Source organism: Phyllosticta capitalensis (genome assembly GCF_038381095.1).
Source record: "Phyllosticta capitalensis strain CBS 128856 chromosome Unknown BKA78scaffold_11, whole genome shotgun sequence".
Classification (NCBI taxonomy): Eukaryota; Fungi; Ascomycota; class Dothideomycetes; order Botryosphaeriales; family Phyllostictaceae; genus Phyllosticta; species Phyllosticta capitalensis.
The window spans coordinates 667,473-689,469 of record NW_027117449.1 but is presented as its reverse complement, the minus strand read 5'-3'; the positions used below and the strand labels follow the sequence as shown (position 1 = coordinate 689,469).

At 55.2% G+C, this 21,997-nt stretch overlaps 9 protein-coding genes across 9 annotated transcripts; 3 read left to right on the top strand and 6 right to left on the bottom strand.

The window, feature by feature from the left end:
* Window position 1: 1 nt before the first annotated feature.
* On the bottom strand, window positions 2-1,100 carry BKA78DRAFT_325001 (uncharacterized protein). The gene has a single exon (XM_066889334.1). The coding sequence runs from the start codon at window positions 837-839 to the stop codon at window positions 414-416; it is 426 nt and encodes a 141-aa protein (XP_066739708.1). The 5' UTR covers window positions 840-1,100; the 3' UTR covers window positions 2-413.
* A 2,301-nt stretch (window positions 1,101-3,401) lies between these two features.
* On the bottom strand, window positions 3,402-5,762 carry BKA78DRAFT_356509 (uncharacterized protein; the record flags this gene model as incomplete). The annotated part of the gene is made up of 5 exons (XM_066892069.1): window positions 3,402-3,602; window positions 3,854-4,473; window positions 4,521-5,223; window positions 5,272-5,399; window positions 5,456-5,762. 5 exons carry the CDS (start codon window positions 5,760-5,762, stop codon window positions 3,402-3,404), a joined length of 1,959 nt encoding a protein of 652 aa, XP_066739707.1.
* Window positions 5,763-8,157: 2,395 nt separating this feature from the next.
* Window positions 8,158-10,779, bottom strand: BKA78DRAFT_40462 (uncharacterized protein). Its single transcript, XM_066893135.1, has 3 exons — window positions 10,553-10,779; window positions 10,225-10,494; window positions 8,158-10,171 (listed from the first exon to the last, which is right to left on the bottom strand). Exons 1-3 carry the CDS (start codon window positions 10,586-10,588, stop codon window positions 8,255-8,257), a joined length of 2,223 nt encoding a protein of 740 aa, XP_066739706.1. The 5' UTR covers window positions 10,589-10,779; the 3' UTR covers window positions 8,158-8,254.
* Window positions 10,780-10,803: 24 nt separating this feature from the next.
* BKA78DRAFT_324994 (uncharacterized protein) lies at window positions 10,804-12,611 on the bottom strand. Its single transcript, XM_066889333.1, has one exon. It carries the CDS (start codon window positions 12,152-12,154, stop codon window positions 11,027-11,029), a length of 1,128 nt encoding a protein of 375 aa, XP_066739705.1. The 5' UTR covers window positions 12,155-12,611; the 3' UTR covers window positions 10,804-11,026.
* A 93-nt stretch (window positions 12,612-12,704) lies between these two features.
* BKA78DRAFT_324987 (6-phosphogluconate dehydrogenase) lies at window positions 12,705-15,209 on the top strand. The gene is made up of 8 exons (XM_066889332.1): window positions 12,705-12,790; window positions 12,998-13,051; window positions 13,273-13,297; window positions 13,351-13,357; window positions 13,411-13,617; window positions 13,670-13,977; window positions 14,028-14,501; window positions 14,550-15,209. Exons 2-8 carry the CDS (start codon window positions 13,038-13,040, stop codon window positions 14,988-14,990), a joined length of 1,476 nt encoding a protein of 491 aa, XP_066739704.1. The 5' UTR covers window positions 12,705-12,790; window positions 12,998-13,037; the 3' UTR covers window positions 14,991-15,209.
* Window positions 15,210-15,497: 288 nt separating this feature from the next.
* BKA78DRAFT_258045 (anticodon-binding domain-containing protein) lies at window positions 15,498-16,528 on the top strand (the record flags this gene model as incomplete). Its single annotated transcript, XM_066885244.1, has 3 exons — window positions 15,498-15,611; window positions 15,817-16,220; window positions 16,306-16,528. The coding sequence occupies 3 exons, from the start codon at window positions 15,498-15,500 to the stop codon at window positions 16,526-16,528; spliced, it is 741 nt and encodes a 246-aa protein (XP_066739703.1).
* Window positions 16,529-17,058: 530 nt separating this feature from the next.
* BKA78DRAFT_324969 (thioredoxin-like protein) lies at window positions 17,059-18,311 on the bottom strand. Its single transcript, XM_066889331.1, has 3 exons — window positions 18,049-18,311; window positions 17,725-17,906; window positions 17,059-17,628 (listed from the first exon to the last, which is right to left on the bottom strand). Exons 1-3 carry the CDS (start codon window positions 18,212-18,214, stop codon window positions 17,185-17,187), a joined length of 792 nt encoding a protein of 263 aa, XP_066739702.1. The 5' UTR covers window positions 18,215-18,311; the 3' UTR covers window positions 17,059-17,184.
* Window positions 18,312-19,483: 1,172 nt separating this feature from the next.
* Window positions 19,484-20,276, bottom strand: BKA78DRAFT_356503 (RNA polymerase Rpb5, C-terminal domain-containing protein; the record flags this gene model as incomplete). The annotated part of the gene is made up of 3 exons (XM_066892068.1): window positions 19,484-19,991; window positions 20,048-20,130; window positions 20,187-20,276. The coding sequence occupies 3 exons, from the start codon at window positions 20,274-20,276 to the stop codon at window positions 19,484-19,486; spliced, it is 681 nt and encodes a 226-aa protein (XP_066739701.1).
* A 170-nt stretch (window positions 20,277-20,446) lies between these two features.
* On the top strand, window positions 20,447-21,793 carry BKA78DRAFT_324965 (S-adenosyl-L-methionine-dependent methyltransferase; the record flags this gene model as incomplete). The annotated part of the gene is made up of 2 exons (XM_066889330.1): window positions 20,447-20,708; window positions 20,756-21,793. 2 exons carry the CDS (start codon window positions 20,450-20,452, stop codon window positions 21,649-21,651), a joined length of 1,155 nt encoding a protein of 384 aa, XP_066739700.1. The 3' UTR covers window positions 21,652-21,793.
* Window positions 21,794-21,997: the final 204 nt, after the last annotated feature.

The following is a 21,997-nucleotide window of genomic DNA, read 5'->3' as shown; positions in this document are numbered from 1 at the left end:
CGTTGTGTTGGGACAGTACTGTCGAATTCACAAAAAGCGTTATGTACATCTATCGATGACTTGCAGAACAAAAACAGCTCCGCGTCTATTCTTTTCACTTTCCACTTTCCACCTCCCACGTCGTCGCGTCAAATCACGAGGTCCCGCCGGTCTGTCCTTCTCCTTCTGGGCCGACGACTCCACGAGCTTCCCCCTAACTAACCAACTGAGCTCAACAGACGAAAAAAAGTCTAGGCAGCGCTGTACCGGCTGAACCTCCCTCCTTCCCTCTCTTGAAACAATCATGCCATCATGTCCGCTGCGCTGTGCTGCGCTGCGCCGCATATGCGCACGTCCATGCCACTCACGCACTCACTTCCAACCTCCCCATCCATCCAATCGCAGGTCAGTACAGTACATGAGAAACCAGTGCATCATTGTCGGCGGGAAGAGACGGGAGGTATGGGAGGGTTCGGTGAGAGCGAACGCACCACTGACAGGTATGTAGGCAGTGAGTGAGGGAGGCGGGAAAGCAAGCGCGTGCGGGATGAAGTATGCGTGCATGTAGTAGCGGGAGAGGGGGGAGGCTTCCTTCCTTCCTCCCACCGCGGCTGCGCACCATGCATGCATGCAGCCGACGATGCGACTGACGGGAGCATGCGCGCGGGGCTAGTTGCTGTGGTCATGAGTAGTAAGTAGGTGGGGTGGTACAGTCCAGGAGCAGGCAGTACTGAGAGGCCAGCCAGGGCAAGAAACGGATGTTGTAGATGGTGTGGTGGCGACGATGCCCAAGGCACTCGGGATGGAGGGAAAGCGGGTAGGTAGGGCAGGAAGGCATTTGGGGATGCGGTTGATGACATGGGAAAGAAAAACGGGTGCGTGGTTTGGAGACGGGAAGGTGGGTGTTCTGTACCTGGAGAAAAATAAAAAGATTTCTCGGGACGGGAGGCTGGATGGTCGGTTGGCAGGGGAGGGAATGGACGGGAGCGCGGGCGGGAGCCAGCATGGTTGTGCAGGGAAGAGGCAAGCAAGAAAGGTGTACATGTGGGAATGGTGGTAGTGATGGTGGTGGCGGCGGGGATGGATGTGACGTTGGACTCACGTTTGTTTTTCTTCTTGGTGGATGATTTTGCACGTTGAGCTTATTGTTGAGGAGAAGATGCGCAACAGCTCAGACAATTTTCACAATATCGATTTTTAGTTAGATGGACGTTGGAAAGTTCGTGTCGTCGACCGACCAATTCACAGACTTCGGTGCATCTGGCGCTACAGAGCGGACAATGTTGTATGTTCTTCTTTCTACTATTTTTGCTCCTTTTTTTCTTCACCTACTCCACCTTCTACTTACTCATGATCCACGTGCTAGTATCTCAACCCTCCTCCCAGCCTCCTACCAGCAACACCTCTGCCGCGCCGCCTCCATTTCCATCACCAGCGGGTCAGTCATACCCTGAGCCATCGCAGAGACCCAGCGGTCGTACGTTTGGCTCAGTGCCGTATCCTGTGTCGCGGTTGATGCTTGTTTGCGGCGTTACAAGGCTCAATCCGAGCTAAGTCTGTTCGTGTTAAGGTTATCCGTGAGAGAGTTATCCGCACCGCGACACTCTTTCCCGCACAGTACGGACGCCTTCTGGCACTGTTGCCTGGTGGGTGGTCAGTCTTTTTTTCTCCCTTGCGACAACTTGCGTAGACGTCGTGCACCAGCAGAAAGTATCGCAACACATCCAAACATCGTTGGGGCAAAACTGCCGCGAATGCAAATGTCATGCCATCGCCCCTCTCACACTGCACACTGCAGCAGCAAAAGTAAAGGAGGCCGATGTACAGAAAGGCGCACAACACAACGCCCAAAAAACCAAAGTGCAACAGACGAACGACTTCATTTGGCTCGCGGCGCCGCCGACGCGCCACATCGCGTTGCACCTATGCCAGCCACGTGGAGCCACACTGCGCTCTTCTGCGCGACCCAGTCAGTTCGGTCAGCTCAGCCCTGTAGTAGCGTCGAAGAGGTGCTAGGCTCGGCCGCGGACCACCCAGACGCGAGGAAGGCGCTCCGCGGACCACGTTCGTAATTGCTCGAGTAGCCTAGCAGCCGGCTAACTAGTGCAGCGCGGCGGCGGTCAAACTGCTGCTCTAGCCCAGCCTACGCAGCCGTGCAGCGAGCGAGCTACGGCGGTAGCTAGCGCGGCGTTGCGCTCTAGGTACGTACCTAACTACTGTAGCGGGTACTTCCACAAATCACCCAGCCCATCCGTCCATCCGTCCGTCCGTCTCCTGTCACTGTGCCCTGACAGTCACGTCAATCGACGTAGCGTGCAAGCGTGCGCAGCTAGTAAAGTAGTAGCGCAGCCGAGGCGCAACAGCTGCCACTCCCCAAAAATCCCAACCAATCTGCTGGCGCTCGGGTTCGGAAATAGGGGGTACGAAGAATTCATTTTGGCGAGATCCGTCGGGGCTCGCTGGTTGGTCGACTTTCGGCAGACGGCGCGAACGGTTTGTGGAAGGGATGATTGCTGTTGTTGCTGTTGCTGTTGACGTTGGTACAGTGGACAGGATGTTGTGAGTTCGGTGTGCGGATCTCGGTGCTTGATGCGCATCGCATGGTGTTGTCTGATGTAATGCGCGGGATTTTCATGTTGTGCGTGTTCGCGCAGAGTAGATGTGAGAAGAATGTAGTAGTGGCAAGTAGGACACGGACATAGCAAGAAAGTCATATCGCACGAATGAATACAGCAGCATCATACATTTGATTTGACGGTACAAAAATTCTGTACAAAAATCTGTGAGTAAATTACATGACAATCCTTTTCGGGAGCACCAAAAGTTGCGCTCAGAGTTGCGCAATCAGAGGAGGTAAAAATCGGGTTGAGGGAGAGAATGGCGAGAACAAAAAGGAGGAAGAGCATGAACGGTCTACAAGGAGTGATCTCTACCTGAGGAGCCTGCAGGCTGTGGTTGACATGCTAACCGAAATGGAAATGGGTATGGTGAAGAAGAGAAGAAAACCAACAAGTTCCGCCTGCTGTTTGCCCCGACCGCCCCAGCTTCCATCCAACAAAATTCGTTAAAAGATATCGTTCAAAAAATGGGTCTTTGGCAGGCAGGAGGTGCAACCCATTTCAGGGAGTGTATGAAGCTTTTGCCGATCGTGGCCAAAGGTGATGCGAAAGGGAGGGTCTCGAGGCCTGGGTAGCCGTGTAATAGTGCTGTACACATATTGACCTCCGTATCGTCGTATCAAGGAAAAGCAGAGAAATTCGTCAACCGCAAACACCCCGGTAAATGCTCAGCCAACGGGAAAAATTGGTTCGATCATCAAAGATCGACACTTGTGCAGAAAACAAAATGGCCAGTCGAAATACTCCCAGCGGCCGTGACGCATTTGCGCATGCGAAATTAAAATCGAACAGTTGGGGCAGTGATTAATTCTTGTTGTCGTCGTCGCAGAGACCAACGAGGGACTGGAGGCCACCGGGCTTGCCATGGGTAATCTGGTCCCAGATCTGAATAGCACCGATGCGCTCCGGAAATTCGCAAATGTCAGCCGCCGGCTTGTAAGTTGCAGATGTGACGGAGATTTCGAGCCCCGACGCGAGGTTGTTGGGAATGACGGTCCCATTGGCCTAGATTGATTTTGACGTCAGTCAACTGCGCATTGTGCAAAAGAAACTTGATGCCAGATGGGTGGTCGGGTAGGATCAAAGAATAGGCTTCCGCCCGCAGGATTGGGATCGAGGGGCCCGACTTCCCCATGACAGGTGTTTGTCGAGGACAGATTAAAGTCGCGTCGCCGCAACCTTAATTCTTCCCGGGTGCGCGGCAGGGGACCCATGTCTTATGATTTTCTGGGGAAGGGAGGTGGCTATGAACTTACCGCTGTGACCGTCCACGCCATGTTCTGCTGTAGGTACGGAATCATGTCATTCGGTTCCATACACGGGATATCGCCTTTCTGAACGCGTTGTTCCAGTGTGTTGGTAATTGGGATGGAGCCGTAGAGCGCTGAGCTTCCTGTCCGGCCAGGCGCTTTGGCAGTTCCGACAAAAAGACCAGAGGCTCCCAGAAGGCTCTCGTCCGAGCGCCACTCATCAGGGTTCGTTCCATATGGTCCCAAGAAGACGTAAATAGAACCGGACCCGCCAAGAGCCAACTTGTCAATCTTGTAGTTGATGTTGTACTCGGTGCGCGTCTTGTTGCTCTTCGCAGCGTCCGAGTCGACCGATCCAGGCTGGACCATGGATTTGACGGTATCAACAACATCGTCCATCACCTGACCAACAGCGCCGGCCATGTCCCCAACGGTCCTCTTGGTCCGCTTGTGCTTGGTTGGGTGGCCAATTGTGGGTTGGCCGTACATGTTGTTGATCGTTGTCCTCAGGGTGTTGATGTCAGGGTTCTGGGTCTCTGGGTAGTCATAGTGCATTTTCTTCCAGTCCCGGCAAGTATTAGAAGTCCAAAAACCACCATTGGAATCGGAATGGAAAGGAGACAGAGCTGCGTCATGTTAGTCCCAACTTTTTCCAATTTGAGAGAAGTCTTACGAGAATTGATATCTTGGGTGTCGCCAGCATTGATAGTGTATGTGGAGTAATCCTGGACCTCGGGCAACACGTAGCTGTCAGGATGCAGGGTTTGCCAAATGGCAAGAACTCTGTCAACCATGATGTGGTGGAGCATGAATATCGGATCAAAGGCAGACCACGGAACTTCGAGCATGTTGCCATTGTCTCCTCCCACGTAGTTGTGGACCCAACCATGGATAGTCTCGAAACTTTGGTACTGAGAAGGATGGTACGAGGCCATGTTGCTGACTAGCGTGAAGTTGTCGTAATTGACAAACAGGTCGTAAAGCGCGTCCCTCAATTGGACGCGAAGGGAATTCATGCTGGTCTTGACCCTGTTCTCAGTGTTCTGAGCGCTCGCAGTCAAACTCGTAGGATAGCGTAAAGTCGTCTGATACTGCTGGAACTGAGGCTCGCTGTCGTCTTTCAGGTCCTCTGGAATCAATGGGTGAAACCTGTACTGGAATAGGGGGTTGTCGATGACCTGGGTTCCATTTGGGGTGGTGACATTGATAGTTGGAGTGATGAGAAAGTCGGGAACGTTTGTTTGGCCCTCAGGAGGCAGAACGGCCCAGTCCCAGAACGGAGCTCTCCATTTTTTCGCGGACTGAACCCACGAGGCCTTGTCTGGACTCTCAGGCAGAGCATTGGCAACATCTTGGATATGTCCCCACAGGATTTGCTGTAAAGTCTTAGTTTTGGATTTTCTGGCTGGACTGCGAAGACAAACCTCGTAAAGCAATGCGTATGGCCTGTGCCAAGTCATGAAAATGTTGGAGCTGTGCACGCAGTACCCGATTTTGTTGTATCCAGTCGAGGGAACACCATCCCAGTCTTTGAAAGGCATGCCATGTATACCTTGGTGTAGCGTTAGCGGGGAGCTATAGTAGAGTGCGCATATTATCAGAACTCACCCATCACTTCATACCATGAAAGCTTGTCGTTTTGGTCCATGGCTTGAAACTTTTGTAATCCCAAGAGGTACAGATTCCATTGTTGCGTGTCCCTCTGCAAGTCCCTAATCTCTAAGCGTACCTCTGTAGAACCGCTGTCAGGCCCCACAATGGCATAAGATCCACCGTTGTTGGCTTGACGCCGGGGCAGACTTTCCAAGACATGGGGCTTGCGACCAGCATCCAAAGGCGAACATTTGCCGGTCGAGATTATAGCGGACCCAGACAACGCCAAGGTAAGAAGGCGGACTGGGAGGCTGGAGGGCATAATGGCGTTGATGATGGTTGTAGCAAAAACGAGCGTGAATAAACAGAGGAGGCGGGCGTGTTACTTTTTTGTCTGTGCAAGGCTTCAAGCCTGACTGGGATACAGGATGCCACCTGTGGAGACCCAATGGCAGGTTAAACGAGTGAGTTGACGGGGATAGCTGGAGCGCCTCGTTGGCAGACAAACAAGACGGGGACAACAGACGCTTTAAGCAGGGCCAAGAGGACAAAAAGAGCGGCCGGGGGAAGATATGGAAAGTACACACCCCATGTCTCAGGCGGCGCAGAGGGCCGGGTTGTTTTTAATATCAAAGTGAGCTTGGCCGGGGTGGGATCAGGGAGATGGGGATGGACGCCGTGCGGATGAACTTGGTAGCTGGCTTGCCAGCGGCGGCATGATTCTGACGAGGTACAACAGGCGGTTGCGCGCTCGGGCAGCGCCGTGTGAAGACATGGCAGCGGTATGTGATGTGGTGCTGCAGAAGGATCGGGGACAGGCCGGCGCACAGACGAGGCGACGGGATAGCGTGGTGCTAGGCGCAACTGGGACGGAACCGGTGCGATCCTTCTGCCACGGAGGCGGAGGCGAGGCTGGGGACCAACACCTCAGGGACGTGTGGGGGGACTCGAGATGTGCGGCCGGGTTGATGGCGATCACTCGTCCGAGTAAGTGTCGCCGTGTAGTGGTATTGCAGGACTGCGTTGCGCGACCTCGGCCCACCCAGGGTCCTACCTTGTCCATGCGCCCTGTCCTCTTACGCTTCCGCTGTTTCTCTCTCCTTGAAACCTCGACCGCTTACACCGCCTTCGCTACCATTTCCATCTCGCTTTCCCAAAAATCGTCCTCTGTCCTTGAGTCAGCTTGCGCGGCAATCCGTCATCAACCGTGTGCTGTCTGACCCGCCGCGGTTACACCCACGTTATTGATTGCATTCATTCGGGCTTGCCGTACATACACGGCCCTCGTGTGCTATACTCTTCGCATCCCCTGTGCTGGGCCGCTCCAACTCCACGATGGTGATGCTGATGATGAACGTGGTGCCCAAGGCCGCGGCGCACTTCCTTGCATCTTTGTCCGCACGCGCTTCTCGTGTAAACAGCCTGCGAAAATAGACGCTGGAGAGGCTCCCGAATGACGCCATCTTGCTCCCCAAGAGCTCTGATCCTGGACGACAGCTCTTTCAGGTACACACTGACATGTTGTGCAAGAAACCCGACGGATACAAGTCAAAGACCAGATTCCAGTTCCTGAAAATGGCTGCCCAGGTCTCAGTCAGGTGAAGATCAGCCAAGCGAGAACCTGGTGGACGTCGTGCATGGTTGCACCTCTGTAGTACGGTGAGTACACGTCCAAAAAACTTTGTTGACGTGTGGGAGGTTCATCCTGCTGGACCCAGCTGTGATTTAGGAATGCGCAACCTCGTATTTGGACCATTTCTCAGCCTTGGTATTCGTGACCAACAGACACGAGGCTGTCGTAGTTCAAGAGGACCGCGGCTGTGGTTGTGTGGGTGTTGACATGGGCTTGGATTCCCATGACGATCAAGCAAGCTTTGGTCCGTGCTTGCCGATGCCGACAGCCTTAACGACGTCGGTTGATGGAGCAGCTCCATCAATTGAATCCACAGTCGGCAAAAAGTGTTTCGGCAGCTGAGCTGATGAATCGGCTGCAATCATGACTGGATGATTGTACTACGGCTCGACGCCACTGTATCGCAGACCTGTTCCATTGCCGCGCTTTTTCGAAAAAAGTCACCCCGTTTAGCTGGTGGAATCGGATTGATTCGAAGGCTAGCTTATGCAATTGATGTCAGTCACGGAGAAACACGTCTCGTGCGATCGAAAGTGAGGTCCATTTGGGTAGTGCCGGGTGAAAAAGGACAGACGTCATTCGTTTGCAGTCAAGAAGCGTTTGTGCATCGTGCAAAGGGGATGGTTTGAGATTTCATATCGATCAGGGCAAGGTCCCCCCTGCCAGGAATGTCAACATCTCACTAACTCGTCGATTTTCACACGTTGATTGAGGATTAACAAACCAGATTGAGATTGCGATGATTCGGATCCCTTGCCGAAGCCCGCCAAAATGTTGGAAAAGACAGCAACGACGCCAGGGGGACGCCATCGAAAAAGCTTGTTTCGTCCCTATCCGGATGTGGCTGTTCTTCCATGCATTATGCACATCACGCACTGCGACATCAGCGATCCCAGCCACAGGCGTAGCGGTATGATGGGGGTAAGACAAGTTCTGGATTCGATGATAGAGTGCGAAAGACTTCAACCGACCTCTAGCCACGAGCATACCGCAATGCCCATTTTTCTTGTCAACAGCATGCGCAAAATCATGATTATCCCGTCTATGATGTGGTAATGGTGTGGTAATGCACCCTTCCAACCCTACTCTTTAGACCTAGCAGAGAACCACTAATTTGTCCCATCATGGACATGGTCGTAAGGGTGCGTCGTCCCAAAGTTGACTCCGTGAATGGACGACCACTAATCTGTCGCGTTATCTGGATGGTCGTTTGGGTCTCTCGTCTCCGTCCCGTGAAACGCATCGCCAAACGCATCGCCTTCAAGTCCCAAGTCCAAATCATCGCCGCCGGTATAATCCGCCAATGCGTCACCAGCAGTGTCGAAGGCAAAGTCAGTTGTGTCGAACATGCCGGGCGTATTTCCGGCAGCAGAGGCCGGCGCCGACGTTGCTGCGCTCTCCTGACGTTGTGCTGCGGACGAAGCCTGCTGTGGATCATTGCTCTGCCCTTGAACACCCCCACTTGCAGGTGCATTTTTGTCCTGAGTGTGTTCGTTGGACGCATTATTCGTCGTTGCGCCCGCCTGGTTGCTCGAGTCGACCATCACCCAGTCATCGCCAGGCTTTTCGGTCGAGCTATCGCCCAGAGCAGCCATGTCAATGTCTAGGTCCATCCCTTCCATCAGGTCTAGGCCGGCATCTCCACTCTGAGCGTCTTGTGAATTTGAATCGATTGCCTGTCCTTGGCCGACCGTAGGTGCCTGGTGTTGCGCTGCAGATGCTGCGCTAGCTTGTGCTTGGGCATCTGGCTGAGGAGCAGGTGGAACTTGCAACGAGGAGCTTCCAGGGGTGTCCACCAACGAGTTTGAGGTGTATTGGTCCAGAAGCCCTGCAGCGGTATCTTCGCCGTCCATTGGCGTATCTTCGAGGCTGCCATTGGCCTCGCCATTCGCCGTGAACTGATCGTCTGCGTTTGCGTCGTTTCCATTGCGGACCGCCATCTCAGACTGCTCAATGAGCCCACCTTTGTCTACGCAAGTGACATTTTTCCGCGGCGCGATCGAAACGCGCAACGACTTCTCCACCTCTTGGACTATCTCGCCGGCCTTGGCACCTGATGCGTCTTCGCGAGCTGGAGGCGGTGGAGCCCTAGAAAATCCACGGTTGTTTTGTGCATCGTCGAAAGCGGTCGCTCTCAGCTTCCTCTCAGCCTCGACATACGTTTTGCTCTTGGTCAGCTCGGCCATCTTTTTCGCGTGCTCGGCTTTCATCTTCTCCAATTGCGCCTCCTCTTCTTTCAGAAACTTGTTGACGCGGTCCTCAAGCTCTTGAAACTTTTCTACGCTGAGCTTCTCATACTCTTTGGCAGAAGCACTTCCACTGCGACCAGAGACAATCGATTGAGTTTCGGGGGCGTTGAGAATACCGTCGGTAAGATGTGCAAGTCCACCCATGAGCCCCAGTCCCAGATCCAAAGGCTTGATCGTGCCGGCGGCATATGGTGATGAAAACACCTCTTCCATCCATTCGTGGTGTTGGGTGTACCGCATGGTGCTGATGTCTCTAGGCGTCAGATGATCCAGCAAATCGCCAATCGCAGTATTTTCCTCGTCCTCGATGGTGCTATCGTGGTGCGGTAAGCCCACAGCTGCTGGGGGCATCCCTGGGTGTACTCCTGGCATCTGCGTCGGAGCCATCTGTCGAGGTCTCTTAGCCGGAGACGGTCCAATTGCTGATGCCTGCCCTTGCTGGTAGTATTGGGGTGGTCTAAATCCCGGACCTGGCTGCATTGCGCCTCCAGGATACATTCCCATTGGTTGGCCATGACCATGGGGCATTTGACCGCCTGGCGCAAAACTGACGTTGGGCCAGTTGTGTCTGTCGTGCAGCATGAATTCCTTGCGCGCCAATTGTCCCTGGCCTTCGAGAAAGCGCCGCTCTTGAATCATCCTTTGCATTTCATTGTTGAGAGGGACGCGCGATGCCGGCAGGCGTGCTTGAGGTTCGGACTGCGAATAGTGCACGACCCAAAGGTTTGGTTCAAACATGGGGCCATTGGGTGTACTTTTGTGGATCAGGCGGTAGCGATGTCTTTGGTGCAAAGTAACTTGCTCGTATCCAGGACGGTAGCCGCTGCGGCGCACAAGTATCTCAACGGTCTGCGGTATCGATCAGCAAACGTAGCCTCCGACTCGAAGCGCGCAAATCTCACATATCCTCTCTGAGAGTCAAAAGTGTAACTCTGTTCGGGATCGGCCCACATGTACCCATCGCTGGCGTAAACATTGCCCCTCTGAGAGCTTGGCTGCCATTCGAGAAAGACGGTGCCGTCGCCAGGCGGCGCTTGGAAATACTGCCACGAGACTGGCGCGCCATCTTTTACAATGCGCGGGCCATTGAGTAGATATTCGACAGCTTGCTCGACCGATAGAGTCGCGAGAGTCGGGTAGCGATAGCTGGAGACCAGATGAACATGCGGGAGCTATGAAGCGCAACTTGTTAGCTAGGTGAAGGGCAGGGTGGTCGAATGCGCGACCTACTATAAAGGCCGGCACGCCGAAGCTTGGGTCCTGCATCGCGTGCGAATGGCGCAGAAACCGTGCGCCGAGAATGAAGTAAAGTAAGAGACAATGTTTCCCTAATGCGAACGCGATGGGGTGGACGCGTTGATGGTTACCGAGCTGGGAACGAAGGTCGGCCGTCTTCCCAGCCGGAAGTCGCTGAGACGCTGCGCACGGACCATTTCGCTTACCTCAGCCATCAGAGGACATTCACCACCAAGGTGCATCGAATGGCTTCAATTTTCACTTTTTGAAGTATTTTCCTCTTTGACTGCTGGCGCGCTCAGATAATTCCTATAGTACAAACACTTCTTATTCAACTGGGATGAGTTTCAACCATTCTCAGTTGGTAGCGCTCTGTTTTCAAAATCAATATCCCGTAGGATTCTGTCTCCGATTCCAACTCCCTCAGAAGCTGCACCAACAGTCATTGCTCTAAGTGACTCGGTCTCCTCATCCCAAAATCTTGAGCCCACCCTTAGTCTTGCTCTGCTTCTTTTGTACACCAGCACCTGTGTTTGCATTTCCGCGTCCACCGCCGCTGCCGCCTTTTCCGCCCTTGTTGTTTTTCCGCTCGTTGGGTGCGGTTGCTTTGATCTCGGTGGTGCTTCGCTTGATGAGAACAGGATGACTGCCAATGTATTTGCCATTCATCTCCTTGGCGGCTTGAAAGTAATCATCACCGCTGCTGAAGCTCACAAAGCCATAGCCCTTGCTTTTGGTGGTCCGTTTGTCGCGGACAACGCGAGCTTTTTGGATAGACGTATAGCGAGAGAATGCCTTGTAGAGGGACTCGTCTGTGACTTCTCCGGCCAAGTTACCGACAAATAAGCGGAAGTGTGCAGGATCCCACTCCAACAGCGACGAGTCTTGCCAGGTCTTGCCACCTCCAGATCTGACGACCGTTTTCTGCTTGCCGTCAGCGCCAGCGACAACAGCTGCGACGTCCGTGTCGGTGTTTGCAGCAGACTGCAGCTCCTTGCTGCTCATGCCGGCAGAAGGTCCCATCTTATCACCCAGAGGTATGGCATTCGCATTGGTAGCGCCCATCATGCTAGCCTTGGGGCCCTTGGAGCCGCCGTCATCTCTGTTGACATAGGCGCTCTGCCACTGAGCTATTTGCGCCTCGTACTCTGGGTCATACGAGCTGTTGGCACCCCCGTAGCCGCCGCTGGGAGCCTGGCCAGGCGCTGGAAAAGGGTTACGAATCTGGGGGGGAGTGGGTTGGTGATATGGGTCGGCGCTGGGCTGTGGGTAGTATGGCGCTTGAGGTTGATAGGCATGCGGCTGGTAGCCACCGCCCGTGTAGCTAGATTGGGCTCCTGGGTAGGCTGTAGGGGGTTGAGGACCCGCGGCCACGGTGGGCGATTGCGACTGCCATGACTGAGGGGTGCTAGCTACGGCACGCGGCTTGAAGCCAGTGAAGGCGCCGTACTGAGACTTGTTGTTTGTAGTTGAGCTGGGGCCGAACTTGGAGAAGGCAGGCGGCTGCGCAGGCGGCGGAGGACGCGCGGGCAGCGAGGGATGAGGTTGAGGAGTATTGGACGACGACCTGGGACCTGAAGGCGGAGGATTCGACATGATGAACGAGTGCGCGACGCTCTTTGCGGAGTTAACGAGACTTACAGCTCAGGCTCGTCCGTCTCTAGTCTCCGATGCCGGTATATAGAGGCGGGCCGTGCTCTGGTGTCTGTCGGTGGAGGTGTCTGAGGGCGTGTGACTTGTGACTGGGCCGAGAATGACGATGGTGCTGGCCGCACGGATGGTGTTGATGAGATTTGGTTGCTGCGGCGCTGACGCGCAGGAATAATAATCGCGAAGGGGCGATTAGTAGAGGCTGGGCCCGGGTTGCAAGGTAGGTATCCCGTAAGCCAGATCCCGTAGGTAGCTCAGGTCGGCCCGCTCAACACGCTGACGCGACGACGACTCGTGAGGACAAGATGGCGAGATGGTCTGGCAGGCGGCCAGCGTGCATCGGAGCCACGGCGGGATTTCGTCGATTCACTTGGTCTGGCGGAGCCTTCGGGGCGGCATTCGGGGTTGGGAGCGATGGAAGATGCGAGCGGAAGTCGAGCATTGTGTCATAGGGACCTGCCCAGCCGAAAAATCCTCAGCCCCGCCATGCGCCGTCGGGAGGCATCCCACCTCTCTCACCTCTGCTCTCCCCCTCGCCCCGGCAACACTCGTCCTTCACCATCATCCAAAGCCTCAACACTGGTAAGATCCCTGCCCAGAGCCCCATTCTTTACCCGTCCGCCTAAGACGACTGCGGTGCTTGCTGTCCGCGCAAACGCGAGCGCCCGCCGTGGCCCCGTCTTATAAAGCAAAACCGTCTGCTCCCGCATATCGGCCCTCCATCATCCCTCTCTCCTCCTCATCTTCTCTCCTCTCCACCTCACTCCTAATCCATTGACCCTCCTCCAGACCATCTCCCACAACCCTCCCTCCATCCAATCCAGCAATCATGTCTTCCGCCGTGTAAGTTACCTCCCTCCTGCAGCACTTCTCTGCCTTCCTACCCCGCTGTCCGGCGTCACGGAACCCCTCCTTGTGCGGGTTCAGCTGTGCCGCCGTCGGCATTTGCTTGGACGCCCATTTCCATTTCCCATCCTGTTGCCCCATTGACGAGACAATGAATCTAACTCCAGCGCGCGTCTCTCCCGCATTGATGTGGGAGGACCTGCGCGCACCGATGCTAGTGGTGACTGGGGTCTCATTGGTCTGGTAAGTTTAGCCCCGCCATGCTCCCATCAAATCTGCTCTAACAAACTTTCTAGGCCGTCAGTAAGTCAATTCGCCGCTTGCAGCTCGCGGGACCGCTTCTTAAAATCAAACAGTGGGCCAGAACCTGATTCTCAACGCTGCCGACCATGGCTTCACCGTTGTTGCCTACAACCGTACCGTCTCCAAGGTCGACCGCTTCCTTGACAACGAGGCCAAGGGCAAGTCCATCGTTGGAGCTCACTCCATGAAGGAGTTTGTCTCCAAGCTCAAGAAGCCCCGCAGGATGATGATGCTTGTCATGGCTGGCAAGCCTGTCGACGGTAAGGGACGGGACGAGCCGAGGTTGAGGACTAGTGAGTTGACCCTGCGCAGACTTCATCGAGCAGCTCCTCGAGGCCGGTGCCGAGCCCGGCGACATCATCATCGACGGTGGTAACTCCCACTACCCCGACACCAACCGCCGCACCAAGTACCTGGCCGAGAAGGGCATCCGCTACGTCGGCTGCGGTGTCTCCGGTGGTGAGGAGGGTGCCCGCTACGGCCCCTCCATCATGCCCGGTGGTAACGAGGAGGCCTGGCCTTACATCAAGGATGTTCTCCAGAGCATCTCCGCCAAGAGCGACAACGAGCCTTGCTGCCAGTGGGTTGGTGACGAGGGTGCTGGTCACTACGTCAAGATGGTAAGTTTTGATCTTTTCATGGCAGTGTTTTCAGAGGCTTACCCAACCAGGTCCACAACGGTATCGAGTACGGTGACATGCAGCTCATCTCCGAGGCCTACGACATCCTGAAGCGTGGTCTTGGTCTCTCCAACAAGGAGATGGGTGACGTTTTCGCCAAGTGGAACAAGGGCGTCCTCGACTCGTTCCTGATCGAGATCACCCGTGACATCCTCTACTACAACGACGAGGACGGAACTCCCCTTCTCGAGAAGATCATGGACTCTGCCGGCCAGAAGGGTACTGGCAAGTGGACCGCCATCAACGCCCTCGACCTCGGCATGCCCGTCACCCTCATCGGCGAGGCTGTCTTCTCCCGCTGCCTTTCTTCCCTCAAGGACGAGCGTACCCGTGCTTCCAAGCTCCTGACTGGCCCCACCCCCAAGTTCGAGGGTGACAAGCAGGCCTTCATCGACGACCTTGAGCAGGCTCTGTACGCCTCCAAGATCATCTCGTACGCCCAGGGCTTCATGCTCATGCAGAACGTTAGTTGATTGAGTCCACTTGACTTACTGAATGCTAACGTCTTCAAGGCTGCCAAGGAGTACGGCTGGAAGCTCCAGAAGCCCGAGATTGCCCTCATGTGGCGTGGTGGTTGCATCATCCGCTCCGTCTTCCTGAAGGACATCACCAACGCCTACCGCAACAACCCCGACCTTGAGAACCTGCTGTTCGACGACTTCTTCCACCAGGCCATTGACAAGGCTCAGGCTGGCTGGAGAAACGTTGTCAGCAAGAGTGCTCTGTGGGGTATCCCTCTGCCCGCCTTCAGCACTGCCCTCAGCTTCTACGACGGCTACCGCACCAAGGACCTGCCCGCCAACATGCTCCAGGCCCAGCGTGACTACTTCGGTGCCCACACCTTCAAGATCAAGCCCGAGTTCGCCAACGCCAAGTACCCCGAGGGCGAGAACATCCACGTCAACTGGACCGGCCGTGGCGGCAACGTCTCGGCGTCGACCTACAACGCTTAGACGAATCAATGATTGGAGAGAAGTAATTGGAGCAGGAACAATGATCATAGAAAGGCACTCGGCGCGCGTTCATTGAGGAGGAACGGGTTGTCGGCAGTTTTCAAATTATCTCCCGTAAATGACGTAGATTGAATATATTGCATGAATGATGAAGCAAGCACATCCGGTAGTCAAGGGTTTGGTGGAGACGTAAAGTGTGTCGGAGAGCTGTAGGTGGCATGCTGGGTTGGGTGCAGAGGTAAGGTACCGGGGACGGCGGCACGAGTCGAAACGCGCGCACTGACTCGCCTGGCCATCGTCACCCCAGGCTGGCCAAGGTGACTTTGAACCTCGAAGCTCGACCAGACGGTCTTCTCGCAACAACCCCACCAGACCGCCCTCCCGCGCCGTCTCCCTTTGTCGTCACTCCTTTTCCCCTTTTTAATGCGGTCGCATGCCGCCTCAGCACCAGATCTGAGCGAGCACGCAGCCTAGACGAGTCCGACCTGTCTGTTCGCGCGCACCGCAATGGCAGCGGACGGTAAGCGCCTCTCTACCGCCGGAAAGGTCGCGACACCCAAGCTGGGAGACCAGTCCATTCTCAACGACTCGCATCTGTACAAGATCATTGGCAAGCGGTTCGTCTTTTTGCGCCTCTCTCCCCTCCGTCCAGTCTGAGCCTGAGCTCCGTCGATGCCTGCCTGGCTGCTCCCCTCCTCACATGCGAGCGCGCCGCGAGTCTCAGCCCACGCGGCACCAGAGCTTGCCGACAGCATTGTCCCCTCGTCCCCCAAAACGAAACCGTTTTTGACTCTGACGGCCTGCTGAATTGCCAAACAGGGTGAAGATCACGACGACGATAGCCGCGACGAGCAGCAATGGGCCCCTCGAAGGCGTCGTCTACGCCGCGGATCCGGTCCTGAACATCCTGGCCGTCAACACGGCTCCCGCGCCGCCGAACCCCGCGACCAACCTGGCCAGCCAGCCGGGCAATTACCACGTGATTTCGATCCCGCACATTCAAGACTTCAAGATTCTGGCGTCGGGCGCTGGTGGTGAGGATGAAGGAGGCGCGGCGGCTGCGGCGGCCGGAGGCTTCGAGGCTGTGGTGCCGGGCATCGGCCCGCTGGACCTGGGGGCGCTGAAGCGCAGGGAGGAAGATGCGGTCAAGAAGCTGATGCAGAAGGAGGCGACGAGAGGACGCGGCGTGCCCAAGGAGGCGCAGGAGATTTTCGACGCCATCAACAAGACGTACGTATATACAGTTGGGAGAAGCCTCCAGTTTTGGAGACGCTTGATCCATGGAAGCATACAAGGGGACTGACCAGGAGAATAGCCTACCCGCGCGCTGGCACGAGCAGTCCATCGTCATTAACGACGCCGTCATTCTCGGGCCCCCGTACACCATCAACGACCTCAAGGCCGGCGAAGGCAAGGAGATGACCCTGGCACACATCAGGAAGATCATGGAGAGCCACCTTGCGAGGAAGAAGGCGGCAGGCCAGCAGCCGCAACGGCCTGGTGTTGCGACCCCGATCCCGCCCCGGAAGGGTGGTTGATGATAGAGCGGATTGGACGGGGGGCGGCGAGCGGCGAGCGGCATTGGGTTGGCCGATAGGAGTATCAGGGAGAGTCGATGTTTGGCGAATGGCCAAGGCTTCCCAGACCGTGACGACGGACGAGGGTTCAGGGGGGAAAGACTAAGATGGTCGCATGGGCTGGCGTGGTGTCGAGTATGAAGCGGTCACTATTGAGCGAGTAGAGCAGTTCATCCAGAGGTCCAAAAATGAATGCGGTTCAAAGAGAGCTTGAGCGCGAGCTCCGACTCAAACTTCCGCCACAGTCGATGGCAAGAGAAATGTCAACTTGAAAACCGCGAGGTTGAATAGTCGCGCGCAATACTGGCTTTGGGCGTTGCACTCCCAAGTGGCATATGCGTGCCCAGCGAGCATTTAAGCGCCTTTGTGTACCCAGGAGAGTTTGGCATTCCAGCAGAGTTAAGTTCACAGGGAGTCTTCAAGCAGCTCAGCTAGCCGCGGATTCGTCACGCACTCTGCTCCTCAATGCTATCAACTTCATAAATGGAGTCTTGGTTGATTCAAGCCCGAGAATATACTGTTTAATCAATCGCTCTAAGCATTCGTGGCAGCTTTTAGAAATCTACTTCTACAAATTTCTCCCCTTATTCTAGTCTTTCCTTCTACAGCCCCATACTCTAGTTGCCAACGTTGGTGTACCTCAAGTAGGGCTTAACCTCCTTGACGTCGCCAAACTTCTTCTTTGCGTCAGCGGTGCTGACGCTGGGCGGGACAATGACGTCCTCGCCGACCTGCCAGTTGATGGGGGTGACGACGCCCTTGGCGTCGGCCGTCTGCAGGCTGTCGACGACGCGCAGCACCTCTGCCGTGTTGCGGCCGGTGCTGGCCGGGTAGATCATCATGAGGCGGATCTTCTTGGCCGGGTCGATGACGAAGACGCTCCGGATGGTGAAGGGCAGGCCCTTCTTGGGAATGTCCTCCAGGTCCTGCTGCGTGATCATGTCGTACTTGAAGCTGATGGACCGGTCCGCGTCGGCGATGATGGGGAACGACATTTGCGTCGACGCCACCTCTTCAATGTCCTTGGACCAGTCCTTGTGCGATTCGAGGTCGTCGGCGCTCTAAAAGGTGGCAGCGAAATTGCTCCGTCAGCTCTCCTGTATCCCAACTGTCTCTTCTCGAGACGCAGCAGGTGCAATCAATGCCCAAATACTCACCAGTCCCAGCATCTTGACATTGCGCTTCTCAAACTCGTCCTTGAGCTTGGCAAAGGCGCCCAGCTCGGTCGTGCAGACGGGCGTGAAGTCGGCCGGGTGCGAGAAGAGAATGGCCCAGCTGTCGCCCATCCACTGGTGGAAGTCGATGTCGCCGTGCGTCGTCTTGGCCTGGAAGTTGGGTGCTACAGAGAGTGTGCCGAGTTAGCTGTCTGGTTGTTCCTTCTGAGACGGGTTGTTTCTCCGTTTTGGGATGTAGGTTTTCCTCTGTTGGAGATTCAAAGTCCAACGACAGCCAATTGAAGGAATCTTCCCGCTGTCACTCACCAACGGAGCCCAGACGCAGGCGAGGCTGCTCAGCCGGTACCTGCAGAAAGCGGCGGAAGAGAGGTGCCGCGGGGCGCTGGACGCGCATAGCCGGGCGCGCGACAGCAGCAGCGCGCAGGCCGGTGTTGAAAGCTCGAGGAGCAGCACGCGAAATGTAGGACGCCATAATGAAAGGTATCGATTGGAGCTGTTGTGGAGAGAATTGGCCGAGTAGTTGGTGTTTGTCTCTAGAAGCTTGAGCTTTGTTTCGACCTCGCTCCCCGCTTGAGCTCTCTCTGGCTTGCTTAGAAAACCAAAATAATCCGCCGATGGCGTCAGAGCGCCCGCCGCGGGTCGCCGACCTGCCTGGCTCTCTGTCGCCCCCCGGTCTTCGGCTTCGATCCGGATTGGCTACCGAGTCGGCATCTTCGGCCTCTGCGCGGCGCTGCCCTCGACGACATCATTTCCTTCCTGGGCGGCACGCTACGATTTTTGGTCCATGCCAATAACGTGTAGATACAAGGAGTCTTCATCTCTTACCAACTACGACTTCATTGATTCGCTCGGCGATGAGTGGATCATTCACGGAGCTGGGTAACCAGGCAAGTGCTTGTGGACAAGACAATCGATACCATGCTGGACGGCCTTCTTTCCGCCGCCTAGCATTCTGGTCAATTAATGGAGCTTGCTGTAAACCATACTGACCGCTTGAGCTCATGGGAGCGAGCGAGCCCATCACTGACGAGCTTGGGTGCACATGTCGAGCGGTAACTTTGTGAAGTTTTGAGCTAGTTCAAGAGCTTTGGGCTCTGCAAGGTCTTGTAACAGAAACCTTCGTGGTACTGCGTCTTGTTTCGTTGTTGAAATCGCATGTGAGTTTTTGGGCTCTAAAGGTATGGATATATGGGCCAAAGATGTAACTTGATGGTGCTGTCCATGTGAAACCACTACCGCGTCTTGGTGGCAGACGCGCGGCGAGGGCTTTCTTTGGGTTTCGAACGATTCAAACATCGCCCTTGAGTTGAGCATCCCAGATGGCGTAGAGCTTGTAGAGTCAGGCAACTGCAGAGAGGATGAGCGCTGGCCAACCAAGAAAGGGTCAGGGTTGAGCATCAGACAAGATGACGCTTTTGGAGACCGTCTCAAACATGAATGTATTCCCAGCAGAGTGATGATCCACATGGGAAAGACATAGCATCCACGCGAGTGGTTCTTCAGGCATTGACCAAATCATCTCTTATGGTCTTGAATTGTTGGCATCCACTAATTCTGGTATACCTCCGTGGACTCGTCAGCCGGTTCTCGCCTCAGGAGGCAAGAAATGCTGCATGGGTACTTTTCCCAAATTCCTGAAAACTCCGGTGCACCTGCCTGTCCTTTGCGATGCATGCTGAGACCAAATTTTGAAATTACCCTCCGTAAACGCCGAGACAGCTCTCATCCAACCCGCATCTTCTCAAATGACCCATCTGTAACTTGCATATCGGCCGGCCGTCTCCGACTTCCTGATGATCTTGACGACTTGACCTCTTCGCAGACCAAGGTACCTTGCGACCGGATCGCCCTGCTGAATGCGCGGAAGCTGACTTTCCTTCAAGCGGTAGCGTTGGAGCAGAGCAGCCTTCTCCTCGGCGCTGAGAAGCACATGCTTAGGGACGAGTTCGTGGTGGGTGATGTTGACGAGGAGATCCTGCTCCATGAAAGTCTCCATGACGAGCGGCAGCAGCGAGGGGATGATCTTCATGGCAGAGCCAGTGACGGGAACCGCGGTGATGTAGATTCCGACGGCGAAGTTGTTGTTGTTCAGGTAGTGGCCGAACTTGCGGATGTGGGCGACACCAATGTTGGAGTCTCCATTGAACTCGACCCAGCAGTTGCCCAAAGTCTCGGATGGCTTCTTGGGATTGTAGAGCTTGTTCTTCATTTCGTCGCTCGGGCTGGCAGAGAAGGACAATCGGGTGCGGCTGTGGCCTTGCTGTTAGCTGGAAATTGGCGAAGACGGTGTTTCTGGGCTGCTTACTCGACATAGCCAGAGCCATCGCAAAAGCGAGACCGAAACTCTTCGAGCGGGATTCTGTATTCGTCCTCCGGCATGATGTAGCCCTGTACCTTGAGCGTCAGCGCCGAATCTTCACAGCTCCAAAGTGCTCTAGCCGTACCCTGTCGTGGACCAGCTCGTGCACAGTTCGCCAGGCACGCCAGAGCCTGGAAGCCTCGCGCTCGGCCTCAGTAGATCTGCCGTCATCCATTTTGGTGGCTGTCGCGACGGGAGAGCGGCGATGAATGTGGGGTGAACGGAGGTGTTGCGGTGCTGTTGCACGCGTCAAAGGTCAGAGAAATCGAGCGGCGCGCTCTCACCGCCTTCCAAAAGTGGTCTTGGCTCCCGCGCCTCGCCTCGGCTCCACGACGTCAACACCAAACAATGGCAGCGCCTCAGATCCCAAACCTGAATACTCTCCGCTCCGGAAAAGGCCTGCGAGGACGCGGACGAGGTGGTCGCAGTGGTCCCTCTGGATTATCTGACCGCAAAAATGAGGACCAGGATAGCATCATCCAAAAGACCGACAGCGACGCATCCCATTCCCGATTGAGCGCCGTGGAAGTGGGATATCTCGAGGATCCTTTCGCAAAGTTGTTTGTCACTGAGCAAGTGAACAGGCGATTCCCAATCATCAACAGGGGTAAGTCCATGTAAGACCCAAAAATTATCTTGCTGATTATGTTGCAGGAACCTATGTGCGCAGCACTGCTATAGACCGGCTGGTAGACAGCTTTCTTAGCACAAACCCCGATCAACCAAAGCAAATAGTCTCGCTCGGTGCCGGAAGTGACACTCGGTTTTTCCGCATCTTCTCAAAAAGGCCTTCCATCCCGTTGAGCTACCATGAAATTGATTTCCCTGCCAACACGAAGCAAAAAATCACTGCCATCAAGCGCCACCCTCCTCTCTTGCAGACAATCACCTCTCGCCTCCCGAACCCCACGGAGCTCTCCATCTCCGCTGATGAAACGTCCCTGACATCACCCATCTACAACATCCATGCCTTGGATCTGCGAACGCTGGCTGCAGATCAGCCGACCACGGAAGCCTACTCTGCTCTCCCAAAGCTGCCAAACCTTTCGCCCACTACGCCTACCTTGTTACTCTCCGAATGCTGTCTCATATACCTGTCACCCAATGAGGCGGATAAAATCCTCGAGACACTGACGAGCACTCTCATTCCTGCGCCTACCCCTGTATCTCTAATCATCTACGAGCCAATCAGGCCACATGATGCTTTTGGCAAAGTCATGATTTCGAACTTGGCCACGCGTGGTATTGTTCTACAGACTCTCAAGAAGTACTCTACCTTGTTCCGCCAGCGCGAGCGTTTGAAGAAGTTCGGCTTCAGCAGCGGACAGGGTGCGGCAGATGTCAACTTCATCTCGGAGCAGTGGGTGTCTGAGAGTGAGAAGGAGCGAGTGGCCTCTTTGGAGATGTTGGATGAAATGGAAGAATGGATCCTGCTGGCCAAGCACTACTGTGTTGCATGGGGATGGAGGGACGGCGATGGAGAAGTCTTTGGCAAAGCGTGGGGGGCCATCGAAGCTCAAGATGCTGCAGATGATGAAGAAATGGGTTGAGAGTCTGGCAGCCTCATTACAAGCTATGCTCTGGATCCCTAGGAATATTCATAAATGACAAACCTACAATGAGACCATGCACAGAAGGTGTATCGAGGTTAGCTATCCAAAGATATTTGAATTAATAGACGAGTGACACCTACAGCAGTCCACATTGCAATGCCCGATTTGGAAAGTTTCCTTTCTTGGTGAATGGAAAGGGCGACGTCATACCACGTGTTCACGTAGCAACGCGTTTGGGCGACGGGAATGTCTCCAACGCGACGCAGCATTCCGTCTCCACACCTCTCCACCATCCACATCCAATGGCGGATCGCAAGACGGATAGTCCTACTAGCGCCGCCAA